This window comes from Spermophilus citellus (assembly GCF_964194105.1).
Source record: "Spermophilus citellus genome assembly, chromosome: 17".
In the NCBI taxonomy this organism is placed as follows: domain Eukaryota; kingdom Metazoa; phylum Chordata; class Mammalia; order Rodentia; family Sciuridae; genus Spermophilus; species Spermophilus citellus.
In genome coordinates, this window is record NC_138199.1 from 34,485,794 (window position 1) to 34,499,340 (window position 13,547).

General features: G+C 54.1%; 2 protein-coding genes across 2 annotated transcripts in view; one reads left to right on the plus strand and one right to left on the minus strand.

Moving 5' to 3' along the window:
- Nucleotides 1–1,008: 1,008 nt before the first annotated feature.
- On the plus strand, nucleotides 1,009–6,251 carry CDK5R1 (cyclin dependent kinase 5 regulatory subunit 1; the record flags this gene model as incomplete). Its single annotated transcript, XM_081270003.1, has 1 exon — nucleotides 1,009–6,251. One exon carries the CDS (start codon nucleotides 1,009–1,011, stop codon nucleotides 1,930–1,932), a length of 924 nt encoding a protein of 307 aa, XP_081126129.1. The 3' UTR covers nucleotides 1,933–6,251.
- A 142-nt stretch (nucleotides 6,252–6,393) lies between these two features.
- MYO1D (myosin ID) overlaps nucleotides 6,394–13,547 on the minus strand; it is a 310,008-nt gene continuing 302,854 nt past the window's right edge. The window contains exon 22 of the mRNA XM_081270002.1: nucleotides 6,394–8,811. Within this exon, the coding sequence (XP_081126128.1) occupies nucleotides 8,655–8,811 (157 nt within the window). The 3' untranslated portion in view covers nucleotides 6,394–8,654. The remainder of the gene's footprint in view (nucleotides 8,812–13,547) is intronic.

The following is a 13,547-nucleotide window of genomic DNA, read 5'->3' on the forward strand; positions in this document are numbered from 1 at the left end:
GCGGGGCCGAGATCGGCCCCGCCTGCCCTCGGCGCGCCCCACCCGCGAGCCCGGCAGGCTGCGCGGGAGCCTGGGACTCACGCGGCCGCGCCGCTGCCGGCGAGCTGCGAGTGAGGGGGCGGCACCAAAGGGCCGGGGCGGGGCGGGCGCCGGGTGTCCCCGCTGCCGCCCGAGCTGGCTCTTAGATGGGGCGCGGTGAGTAGAAGCGCATCCCGCTCGCGGCCGCATCTGCTGCACCGTGAGCGGCTCGGGTCGAGGACCCTGGCGGCCGCGGTTCCGCGACGAGACCAGGCCCGCCAGAGCCGACTCGTGGACGGCGCGCGCTCCCGAGGAGACTGCTGAGGCGCGCGCCGGGGGCGGGGGCGGTAACGCGGCGGCGAAGGCGAGGGCAGCCGAGTGGGGGGCGGGGCCGCGACGTCTGCAGAACCTTGGACAGAAGCTCCGGAGCTGCCGCCGCCGCCGCCGAGCGCGAGCCCCGCGGAGCCCCGCCGAGCGCCGGGACTGCGGCGGCTGAGCCGCGGCGCGCATTGCGGAGGGCTCGGAGCACAGGAGCCGCCGCCTGCCTGGTAAGCCTGCGCTGGGCGGTCGTCAGCTGTCCGGCAGAACCGGGTCCCGGCCGCGCGAGGTGGGGAGGCGGGGGTCCGCGGCCGCCTCCGTGGGCGACCAGCCTCCTCCCTGCTGCGCCTCCAGACCGCGGTAGCGGCGGGCGGGGGTGCTGCAGTGGAGGCGGAGGGGGCGCGGGCGGGGCCGCGGAGCTGGAGGAGGCTCGGGCGAGGGTCTGGAGGTAAGCCCGCGGGGGGCGCGGGGCAGAGGGGGCGCAACGCGGAGCACCTCTTGGTGTTGAGAACCATCTTGTTTTCCACGCAGATCTGGAGGGGCAGCACGCGTGCCGGGAGCGTCCCCTCCTCCTTTTCGGTGCCGCCGCAGGCTCAGTGAGCCGTTTTTTCCCTCTGGCCGGCAGGCTGGGCGCGCAGGGACGCGGGCCCCCGCTGGGCGCGCAGCGGCACCATGGGCACGGTGCTGTCCCTGTCCCCCAGCTACCGGAAGGCCACGCTGTTTGAGGATGGCGCGGCCACGGTGGGCCACTACACGGCCGTGCAGAACAGCAAGAACGCCAAGGACAAGAACCTGAAGCGGCACTCCATCATTTCCGTGCTGCCTTGGAAGAGGATTGTGGCCGTGTCAGCCAAGAAGAAGAACTCCAAGAAGGTGCAGCCCAACAGCAGCTACCAGAACAACATCACGCACCTCAACAATGAGAACCTGAAGAAGTCGCTGTCCTGCGCCAACCTGTCCACATTCGCCCAGCCCCCACCGGCCCAGCCGCCCGCACCCCCGGCCAACCAGCTCTCAGGCTCCCAGACCGGGGTCTCCTCCTCTGTCAAGAAGGCCCCGCACCCCTCCGTCACTTCCGCAGGGACGCCCAAACGGGTCATCGTCCAGGCATCCACCAGCGAGCTGCTGCGCTGCCTGGGCGAATTTCTCTGCCGCCGGTGCTACCGCCTGAAGCACCTGTCCCCAACGGACCCCGTGCTTTGGCTGCGCAGTGTGGACCGCTCCCTGCTTCTGCAGGGCTGGCAGGACCAGGGCTTCATCACGCCGGCCAACGTGGTCTTCCTCTATATGCTCTGCAGGGATGTTATCTCGTCTGAGGTGGGTTCAGACCATGAGCTCCAGGCCGTCCTGCTGACCTGCCTGTACCTCTCCTATTCCTACATGGGCAACGAGATCTCCTACCCGCTCAAGCCCTTCCTGGTGGAGAGCTGCAAGGAGGCCTTTTGGGACCGTTGCCTCTCTGTCATCAACCTCATGAGCTCCAAGATGCTGCAGATCAATGCTGACCCACACTATTTCACACAGGTGTTCTCCGACCTGAAGAATGAGAGCGGCCAGGAGGACAAGAAGAGGCTCCTTCTAGGGCTTGATCGGTGAGCCCTGTAGCCCTGGTCATGGCTCAAGGATTCATTTTTAAAAATTTATTATTAAATCAGAGTTTTGTGTACAGTATGTGTCTAGCAAAGTCACCAAGGGCCTCCCCCTTCCCATATTCTCTCCTTGGGATTTTTTCAGCCCTGTGAAGAATTCTGGAGACTCGAACTCTCAAACCTTGTGCAAACCCAGATGTACTCGAAGCCACCCAGGCTGACTTCCCCCTTTGGGGAACCCAAGGGGCTGACTAGCCCCTGTTGCCTGTGCCCTTGCTGGATCCATGGTGGGTGAGGCTGCCCACTGCTCCCTGGATGGGAGCTGGTGAGGGGGTCTCTGGCTGCGGGCCCAGGGAGGAATTGAGATTTCTGGTCAGAGGTCCAACTGTTTTGGATGGTTCATTCTTCCAGAGGCTCCTCAAGCCAGCTACCCTGACTGAGCCTCAAAGACAAGGGTTTTGAAGCAAGATCCCCATAGCCCTGGGACATCTTCAGTAGAGGAGGGGCAAAGTGGGTCTCGTGCAATGATTGTGTCCAGTGGTTTGCCTGCGCACGGCCCTGGTTTGCGTTTTCTTTTTTAGGGAGAAGGGCTTTCCTTTAGTGGAGAAGTGGAACTTGCCCCTCTGCCCCTTGCCCACTACTCCCAGCTCCCACATTAGTGTTGGCTAATGAGCTTGTTTGCCTCATTAGGTTCTTATTTTGGGTCCCAGCTGAAGGGGTGAGGTGAAGCTGGGGACAGCTACTTTCCTGGGTGAATTTTTCATTTGAATAACACAGCTTAGTCACCCTGTGGTGAAAGCCAGGACAGTGGCAGCTGCCCATTAGCAACAGCCTGTCTTCTGGGCAGGTGGAGAAGTCCACACCTGAGACCAAGCTGGTGCCCACCTAAGTGCTAAGGCCTCTTGCTGGTGCACATGACATTTGTCCTGCCGAGTCGGGGAAGGTGAGATCAGCAGTAGGGGTGATGTGATAATGGTGTATCCCACCCCCACCCCGTGTTAATTTAAAGCTGTTTCCAAGCAGTTCACTTTCTTCTGGAGAGGAAGCCTTGCTCTGTAAGGCCCAATGAGACAGCTGGATCTTGGAGATAATTACAAGATGGGAGTTTGACTCCTGATTGCTTTGGAAGCTTGGTGATTCTGTAGCTGATTACTTGCAGCTGCTAGTTTTGGTGTCCACCTTACCCCAGTTCTATGAAAACACATGTTATGTACTTTACCTGTTTTCTTTCTAATTCTCCCAGACTGGTGGCTTGGGAGAGGTCCACGAGAAGGAAGCAAGTCTTCCTGTGTGGCCCCCACTCTTCCTTTGGGGAACAAATAGCAGTGTGAAGATGCTGTAGAGGATTCTCTCTCCCAGTCCTGGTCACCAGGGAGTGCTGGAATTGGGGGCTGGGGTGGAGGAGGCAGAGGTCATTTTACATAGGATTAGGTTCTAGGTGGCTGCCGACTTCTGCACAAGCACTACTGAAATTCACATAAAAAAAAGAAAGCTGTGAAATTGAGGTACCAATTTAAGAGGCCTGGAGCAGAGCCTTTTGGTCTGAGGCTTTCCCAGAGATGGGGAAGAGGGCCTGCCCTGCTGGAGAGCCTTTCTCCAGCTACTCCTTGAGGCCCACACTGAGCCAGTTCCTGGGACTGTGAGATAATCGGATGCAGAGCTGGAAGGCACCTGCGGCTGCTGGCACAGACTTCACCACAGCCTTTCTTCTCTGCTGGTTTTCATGCAGCCTGTCTTTACATCCTGCTGCCACTCGTGACCCAAGGTGGGAGGCCTGTGGGGGCAGCTGGCCCCTTCAGGCACAGAAGAGGAGCTTCAGGTGCCTAGTCTCAGCAGGAGGGTGCATGTTTGTAGTCCATACAGCTGGCTGAACCTGGCCTAGAACTGTGCCATTAAGTTGCATCCACAGGATTCCGGTTTTTTATCTGTTTCCTTCTCTCTCTGTAAATTTTTTTTTTTTTGTTATTGTTGTTTTTTGTTTTTGTTTTTGGAGGAGGTACACATTTCAGGAGATGTTGTGGACTAAGAAAACAACTCTAGTTCCACCAATGTGAAGCCTGTGTGTTCTCTTCTCTTCCCTTGCACTGGTCATCAGTATTGTAAAGGAGCAACTGATATACTTGAGTGTGCAAGCAATGAACCCATTTGACATGCTGCTATGAAGACTACTTTTAGAACAACAACAAAAAACTAACCTACAAAAAAAAAAAACCTTTATTCTTTAATTGTTGCTTTTACAGTGATATTGTGCATGCAAACCAGGAGCATTTTGTGTCTTAAGAAAAATAATCTTAGAACAGATGGCTGTGAAAATTACACCCATGCACAGAACAAGCCACAGGAATAATAGTTCAGGATTTGGTTTTTCTCTTTTTCTTGTAAACCTGAGGGTTGATATATTCTTTCCATGCAGTTACTAGAATTTAGTTTTGTTCCAACAGTTGTTAAACTTGCAATGAAAAGAAAATGTGCCATTTTTTTTCCTCTCAGAACTATTCATAGCTGTATATTTGAAACTGCTAATTACACATGTGTGATATATGTTGTTTTTTTAGTGCAATTTCTTCTGTAGCTATTCTTTGACCAAACTGTGGGTATTGTTAATATTAATTTATATTTGTCTCATTTTGTATGTATGTGTAGTGTGTGAGTATGTGTGGTTTATAATCTGACAGTCATGAAGCTCAGTTTGGCTGTAATTTAATTCCCCTTTCCTTATTTTTATTTATTTTTGTACTGTGCTGATTCAATAAAATGCACTGACCATCCATTACATAGACCTCTTTTTGTGGGCCCGTCATTTGTGAGCAGGCTGGGATACTTTTTAATGCATGATTTATGCACTTGGAATTAAATTGGATTTGTGTTATTGGGGAGGGCAGGTGGAACAGAGCTGGGGGAAAGGGCTGAACACACTAAGGAGATTAAGAAAGCAGCACAGGTTAAGTAGGCTTTGGGTTAGTGGTGGGGGCTCCCTTTGTGGAGGCGGACGACCGGTATGTTGAGCCAAGGAGGGTCAAGCTCACACATATGGCCTGGCCAGTGCTGGCCAAGTGGGTTTCTGCATGGGCACTGGGCCTTGGACCCATATGTTGAGGCTTGTTGCTTAAGGCTGCTGCTCCTGTGTCCCTGAGCCTGGCCCTGCTCAATGCTCACTGCTCAAAGGCTCCTGGGCCAGTAGGGGTGGACTTGTGTCCATGTTTAGGTTTAGGTCTATGTAGGTTTCCTGCAGAGAAGCTCAGTTCTGGGGCTTCCAGAAAAGCAGCCAGCCCAGCCTGCAGTTTGGGCAGGGTAAGAGCCTCCTAACTCTGGTGGTTTGGGCCCAGTCCTGTCGAGCTCATGCCACCAGCCTCAGCTCAGGGAGAGGGCAGCGGGGACTTGGTCTTCCCTTGCTCCTGCACCTGGTTGTTAGAAGCTGTCAGCCTGGGAACACGGTTACTGGTTTCCTCAAGGTAACTCCCATGGGCTGAGTCATATTTTCCTGCCAGTGATTGGGAAGCACTCTGAGGTGGCAGAGCCTCAGGTGCTGGGAATGCCCCATGGCCCCCTCTAGGCCTCACCTTGTTTGCCTGCAGCTCCCACTCCTACCTGAGAGCCCATTTTTGCTTTCTCCTCTCCTTCCACCCCGCCCCTTCTCCAACCAACTACCTTGGAATGAGGCCATTTCGTCCTCTGCCATAAGATTCTGAGCCCATCCAGTATACATGTTTTTATTTCAGTTAATGTTCTCTGACACCAAGCAATGGGCTTCAAGATTTATTTATTATTTATGGAACCCAGGGGTGCTCTACCACTGGGCTCCATTGTTTTTTGAGACTTGAGGATTTTTTAAAAAATTTTCTTTTCATTTGTAGATGTTTATTTTTATGTGGTGCTGAGTATTGAACCCAGTGCCTCTACCACTGAGCCACGACCCCAGCCCCTGAGACTTGAGGATCTTGCTAAATTGCTAAGGCTGGCCTTGACATGACATCCCATCTTAGCCTTCTGAGTCACTGGGATTACAGGAGTGTGTTGTCATGCCCAGCTCCAAGCTTCTGGATTCTAGAACACAGGCTTCAAAATGGTATAAGAAAGTGTTTGGATCTAATTCCACAGCCTTCTCTCCCCACCTCCTTATTCTTCCTTCCCATTCACTAATAACTCTTTACTGGGATTGAACCCAGAGGTGCTTTACCACTGAACCACATTCCAGCCCTTTTTATTTTTAGATTAGTTCTTGTTAAGTAGCTGAGGCTGATCTTTGCGACCCTCCTGCCTCTCTGCTTGCCCAGGGGCTAGGATTACAAGTGTCCGCTACCGTGCCTGGCCTTGGTAATGTTTTTGTTGAAAAGCCTTGGACAAATTATCCTCTATTTTACATTATTTGTGCTTAGTGCTCTCTTCTGTCCTCTAGAATAAGTTGACTTTAAGCTAAAATTTTACAATTATAATGTTCAATGACAGATAAGAAGAACACCTTTAAAAATAAGATTTAATGCTTTATTGCTCTTAATGTAAATCAAAATATGCTTTAGAAATAAAGTTAATTTAATGGAAAATAGGAATATATGCACCAAACCATAAAACTGCATTTAAGTCAATCAGGAGAACCCACTTCATTGCATACAATCACTGCCTTCTTCCCTTTGCACCCCTGATGCATTCCCATGGTCAGTCCTATCCTATAGTCTTCATCTTTCTTCGGTTGCCACACCCTGTGACTTCTTTTAGTACATTTAAAAAAGTGCTTGTGGACAGCAGCGTCCAGTGGCCTCAACAGGAAGGCCCTGGTGCTGGGCTGAGGGGCCCCAGGCTACATCAAAGGGTGGGAAAGAAGAGTCCAAGCCCTTCATTTTATCCAGCCTTTGACAGGCAACTCATTTGGCATGATCTATTTTGGTGTGTTTAAAACATGTGCAGTGTCTAGTGTAAAGCAACAAGTTTGGGGCGATAAGTGGAAAGGGGAGGTGAAGTTCCAGTTAGATGGTTCAACTAGTGTCTACTGGTGATTGGCAAAACTATGAGCGTTGCTAAACTGGGCTAGTGGCACCTCTGCACTGTGCAGGCAGCTGACCAGGTTGGAGAATGAGAAAGTGTTCCCGAGGACAGGATGCCAAAAGGATTCTTTGTTGCAAATTGCACATAGGGCAAATCTCTGCAAATCCTGGGGGCGGGTGGGAGGATGGGGTGGGGTGTCCAGGATGGTGGGACCACCTTGGGTTAGCCAGGTGACCGCATCAGGCCTAGGAAAGACACAGGAGCTGGCACACAGGCACTTGGTGAGTTCCGCTGGGTCAGGGTGGGAGGATCAGGAGGGGCAAGCATCTGTGGCAGAAGCTGAAGACAATTTGTCAGCCCACTTTATACCCTACCAGCTGCTCCTGAGGCACGGGCATACCCTCACCCCCTTTCATTATGGAGTATCTGCTCCAAGGTTATTTTTTTAAGGCTCCCCAAAGAGAGGCCTGGGCTGCCCAAAGGCCTCAGTATCCTTAACAGCTGAGGCTTGGGGAAGAGGGAGGGTCTCTGAAGTGCGTGTGCTTTTTTGCTGACAGAAACTGGCAAGATGGCAGCATTCTCCTGGCAGGAGGCCCAAGGCCCCAGGCTCCAGTGGGGATATGTGCACAGCTTTGCAGGGGGATGTGGGGACCCTGGCCTGGCCAGCAGTGTCAGGACCCCATGCTCTTGATTCCTGATGCTCTGCCTCCTATGGTTCCTGTATGCTCGGAACACCACCCTGGTCCTAGTTCTCCCAGTGAGTAGGAAATAAGGAGTGAGAAGAGGAGAGCTGCCAAGCTCCCCTCACCCCGCACCTGCATTTCCTCATTAGGCCTCCCGACACAGTGTGGCCACAGCAGAGACCATATTTGATTAACAATCCTGTAAACTGCAAAAATCAGTGTAAGATGGACGCGGGCCGTAGGTAGGGAAGTTAGAATATCCTCAGGGCATCATCACACTGTCTCCACAAAGAGTTGGTCAGAAGGCCCAGGCTTCTGGTTCCTGGTGACACTGGTAGTCTCTGAGGGGCAGGCTCTGGGAAGGAGGGACTCTCTGTTGGGGTCTATAGGTGAACCTGCTCACCTGATGGCTTTGGCTGGCTGGGGAAGGAGGGTCTGCTTAGGCACTCTGAGCTGGGTCTCCAGGACTGCAATCACCTTGGGGGAGGAGAGGCAGCAGGCAGGACTCGGGGAGAGAACAGGCTACAGCTCAGCTCGGCCACCAGGTCTCCTCCACTCCCCAGGGGAGCACCACTTTTGCTGGGGAAACTTCATTCTGGGCTCCCCCAGCCCATCTCTTTGCAGGGGTCAGCAGCTAGACTGACTCAAGGCCCAGTGGGTTGACCTGGCCATTTGAGGGATGGCTTCACCAACTAAAGGTACCATCCAGTTGCCTCTGAGGTGAGATGTGTTCTGGGTGTCAGCCCAGGGGTCTGGAGCAGGGTACGGGGTCTTTGGTTTTCTGAGCAGGGACTGTGGAAAGTCAAGAGAGCAGAAGATGGAGACCAAAGGTAGAAAGCTGGGAAGATGAGCTCCCAGGGAAGGGCCTTAGAAAGGCAGGCGTGGCCCTCCCCAGGCCTGGGCCCTCGACAGCTGCTTTCTGGTGGAATTAGTGGGGATGCGGCAATCGGGCTGGAAGGAGGCTGAGCGGGGCCAGCGCTCGAGGGCCTCAGGGGCTGAGCCCCTCGGACAGCCTCGCCCTAGGCCCAGCCTCCTGCTCCCAGGCCAGGCCTCTGTGGTGCAGTGGTCAGTTCCCAGGCACGCTGAGGATGAAGCCCGAGCGGTTCTTGGTGAAGTCCGGCTCTGGCTGGTTGAGCCGCGTCTCCACGGAGACGGTGCACTTCTTCCCATGTAGGCTGCACTGCACTGGATTGGTGACGTTCACTTGAAGGTGGCGATTCTCACTGGAAAAACCAAAAGACCAGGCAGGCAGTTAGCAGGCAGATTTAGAATGGGGTGATTTCCCTGGCCACCCACAGGGGCCTGCCACTTGCCAGGCTCCTGTGGGCTGGTGGGTTCTGATTTAACTTGCTTCTTCACAGATGTCCAGAGAGGGCTCAAGAGTGCTAAAGGGAGGTGGAGGCTGGAAGAGAGCAGAGTCGAGGTGCTGGGCGTACCCTCCACCACCAGTGGCAAAGCACAGGGCCCGCCGCTCATCTCTGGAGAAGCCAGCAGGTGCAGCTGGTCCAGGGCAGGCAGGTGTGGCTGAACCATGAGCCCCCAGGTCTTGGGCGTTAGGTGTCCTGGGGGCAGGGTTCTCTGTCTTGTGACTATTAATTGGTTATCGCTGATTGTGACAGGGAGACCCATGGGGGACAGTGCCTGTCAGGGGTAAGTGGACACTCCCCCCCCCACATACTCCCCGATGAGAGGAGGGTCTGCTGGGAGTCTGACCCTGGCCCCTCTCTATCACACAGTCCACCTGTGAGAAGGCTGTCCCAGTTGACCACAGCTCTGAAGGCTGTGGGCCTCCTGGAGGCTGGGGTTGTGACCTGGCGTTGCCAGGTCAACTTTGCTGATGGTGCCTACCACCCTGGCAGATGGGAATGGCAGGTACAGGGAGTGGCTGCTCCCACTCCTGTGTCCACTCACAGGAGCTCACGTTCCCCTGGCCTGGGAGCGAGGAGCCTCCTACTGGCCAGAGAGGGGCCTCATGAAGGCCCTCCTTGTTCTAAGTGGGGGGTCAAGAGCTGAGGGGCAGCATGGCGGGGCTCTCCCTGCTGTAGAGACAGGAGCCCTTTCCTTCGGCTTCTCACACTGCACTGAATATACTTAAGCTGCTGCTTATTTTAAAAGCTGAGAATCCTGTCGAGCTAGGCTGGCACCTAACATCCAGGCACACACCAGCCTGCGCTGGGGAGGCAGAGGAGAAAGGCAAGGCCTGGGAGCCTCTAATCAGGTGGGCTGGCTCTGCCCCATGTGCCTAAAGCCTTGGGAATCCCTTCGTGACTCTGGGGTGGCACGTGGGGCGTGGACAGGCTGGGTGCCCCTGAACACTCTTCTGGACCCACTGGTCTGAGGTTGCTCCTGGCGTTGAACAGTGAACGCCAAGCTGCCATGTTCACGTGTGGCGGGAAGGCCAGGCCTGAGGTCAGTACATGCTGAGCGTCTGTCCAGCCTGGATGTGCCCTCACTGGGCTGCTGTTAATGTGAGGCACTTTCTGAGCACTGGCCTGGCCGGGAGGCGACTGCCCGGAGGCTGAGGCAACCCGTCAGGCTGTGTTCACTGCCAGAGGGGGCCTGACAGCAGCGAGCCCAGGAGAACCCAGGCTTCCCCGGACTGCCCAGCCCAGGGCACCATGTCCAGGGACTCCCCATGACGCACCCCAGAAGACTCTGAAGTTTAGGAAGTAATTTTAGGTGTTCTTAGGGGCTCTTCTCACAAGCGCTTCCTACCTGCTATGATTAGCTATGATGTAGAGGCAGAAAACGGACCAGGAAGAGGCCCGTGGTTATCACTTATGGGCATTAGGCATCTAATACTTAATATCTTGTCAGCTGCAGCTAAAAGCTTGGCTTAGAAGCTATTTTTAACCAGACTTGGACATAAAAATAGCAGACCCCATCAGAGGCAATGACTCAGGCGTCTTCTTCCTGCAGGAGTCAGGGCTGCTCTGCAGGTAGAGTGTTCACCTGGGGTCCTGGTGCCGGCCCGAAGCAAGCAAAGCCCCAGCTCTGTGGCACTACTGTGGCTGGGGATGTCTCCAGAACCAGGCTGGTTCCTGAGCCTCCCGTCTGGGAGCCAGCGCCCTTCCTTCCCCTTCCTGGCTCTGCCCTCCTCCTTCCCCTGTGGAACCTGGTAAAGTACACCTGGTGGGTTCTAGAATCACCTGGGGAAAGGGCTTAAGTGGCCATACTCCAGGCTCTCCCCACCCCATGCTCCCGGGCCTGTGTAGTCCCCCCAGCAGGGTCCTCCTTCCTGGCCTGGTGCCCCGAGTCTGCAGAGTGGCCCTTCCCCTCCTGTTCAGCTGCTGGACCTGTTCTAGGTCTCTAAGAGGCGGTAGAGGATGGTGAGGAGAGAGGTGTGAGGAGCACCCAGGGTACAGGGACAGACTTGGCCTTGAACACGGAGCCCTCAGGGGGGTGGGGCGGGGTGAGGGAAGCTGCCACACTGGGCTGGGCTAAGAGCTCTTGTCACTTTCTGTCCCAGTCAGTAAGCACTGGAGTAAATACTAGCTGGGGAGCAAGCAGGAAGCAGATGACAGAAAGGGAGGGGGGCAGTTCCCTTCCTCAGGGAGCTTCCTGCAGAGGGGAGAGCAGATAGGTCCTGCGTGACTGGGGCGGGCTCTCTTCCCTCCTGGAGGCCATCAGGAAGCAGGAGCTGCTGCACTCGACCCTCCCCAGCTCCGACCCTCCCCAGCTCCGGGCCCTCTCCTCCACTCTCCCTGTCCCACCCTCCTGGGCCAGCCCCACAGCTGCTCTGTCCCCCCCAGTGGGATGCACGGTCCCAGGACAGTGGTTGGTTGTCCTGTCCTTCCGGTGGGCAAGGCTGGCTCTTGGGCATTCTTCGCCACAGGCCCAGCCCACGGGGCTTCTGGAGCAGCTGTACCCAAGTGGACAGAAGGGCCAGTGTACATGTCAAGGGGCCTTGCTGCCATCTCCTCTCCCGACCACATTTCTGAGCTGCCCCTGACCTGGACCACAGATTCTGGTCTGTGGCAACAATGAATTCCTACTTCCTGTGTCTCAATGCTGACCCTTAACTGAATGAGGATGAGTCACAGACATATTAGGAAAGAAAAGGCATGCTCCCACATCCCCTCTCCACCTCGGGGGGTTTCTGGGTGATGCTTTCTAAGCCCACGTGAAAGTTCTCCTGATTCCTTTGGGGTCTTAATGTAAGATCCAGAGGCCTTAGGGCTGGAGGGTCTGGATTCTTATCCAAGTCTTTCATACCTCTATGAAGGTCTTTTGCAACTCTCAAATATATACAGGAAATCCATTGCCTATTTTATGGTGAAGATGAATGGAACGAATACTCTCATCCATCCATTGATCTAGCCTCTGCCCTCGGACGCCCTGGCACTTACCCAGTGCTCACTCCCCGTCAGACACTGTGCCAGGCCCTGAAAGACCAAGTGAGTTTGTAGCCAGAGAGCGGGGGAGGGGTGGGGTTCCCCTGAGCCCTGGCAAGCTGCTTGCCCTCATGGGATTTGCAGTCTGGCGAGGGATCTGCACCGGGTGCTTGGTCATAAAGCACCGTATGTGGGAAACCCACACTATGATTTTGCTTCACGGGGGAAATTTTACTCCTTTCTCAAGTGCTAAGAACCTCCAAAAGAGATTTCAGGAGAGCTATTATTACAGACTCAGTTTATGTTCTCTTCACACCATAAAAACCATACGAATGCTTCTGTTTTGAACAGTCCCTTCCTGACTGTCTTCATGGGGCGGTGGATTCTCAATCTATTTAAATCTGACAAGTTTATGGAGCATCCTGCCTTGTGCACTGCTTCCACTTTGAGGATGCAGGTGCCTGGAGGGCAGAGAAGCCTCTCACAGGGGCTCAGACACAGGGCCCTGGAGGCTGGGGATGCTCCCAGGACAGATGGGCAACACCAGCCAGGCTGCTGGCCCTGGGCTTGCTAGGTCCGTGTGACGTTGCAGGCCTCGGTGCACCTGCTCTGCACACTGCTCGCCCAGCAGCAGAGCTCCATCCCCTCACTTCCCCAAGTTCAGATGCCCACTTCAGTCTCTCAGCCGGGGACAGCAGAGGGCACGACTGTCAGCATTTCCTAGGACGAATGCACACCCAGTCTATGAAGTGCATTCTAAAGGAAGAGTGGCCAGAAGCCAGTGAGATGGAGGGTCCCCGAAGGAGGCCTGTTCCTTAGAAAAGAAACATTTCATGTTGACTCCCCAGGTGACGGGATGTCCCTGGGCTCCTGCTCTTTTCCTTGCATAGCCCTGCGTGGCCCTGGCCTATTGGGTCTGGACCGAAAAGGGGGCTGAGATCATAACTCAACAGTGAGGGCAAGAAGAAGTGCCTCCCTCATTCTGTTCTCAGCCACACTCAAATGGTGCCACCTACACACTACCATCGACAGACCACAAAAGAAAAAAATGTGGATTCAAGTGGCAGTTCCTCAGTAAGTTAAACACAGAATGACAAGACAACCCTGCAATTCCACTCCAAGATATGTATCCAAAGGAAATGAAAACAGATGTTCAAAAGCTTGTCCACAAACATTCAGAGCAGAGCTATTTACAAAAGATGGGAGCAACCAAAATGTCCATCAGTGGATGGATCCACAAAATGTGGTATGTCCATTCATTGAAATATTATAATTCAGTAGAGAATATTACTCAGCAATAAAAAGAAATAAAGTTTTGACGCATGCTACAGCATGATGAACCTTGAAAACATTTTGCTTAGTAAATAAAGCCAGATACACAAGGCCACATGGTGTATGGTTCCACTTATAGTAAGAAAATCTATAGCAGAGAATCTATAGAGACAGAAAATACAAGAGCCATTGCAAAGGGCTGTGGAGAGTGGGGTGTGGTGGGGCTGCTTAATGGTTATATAGTTTCCTTTTGGGGTGATGAAAATATTCTAGAACTAGATAGAGGAGATGGTTGTGCAACACTGTGAATATACTAAATGTGGGATTCAATTCTTGGTGAATTTCATCACAAG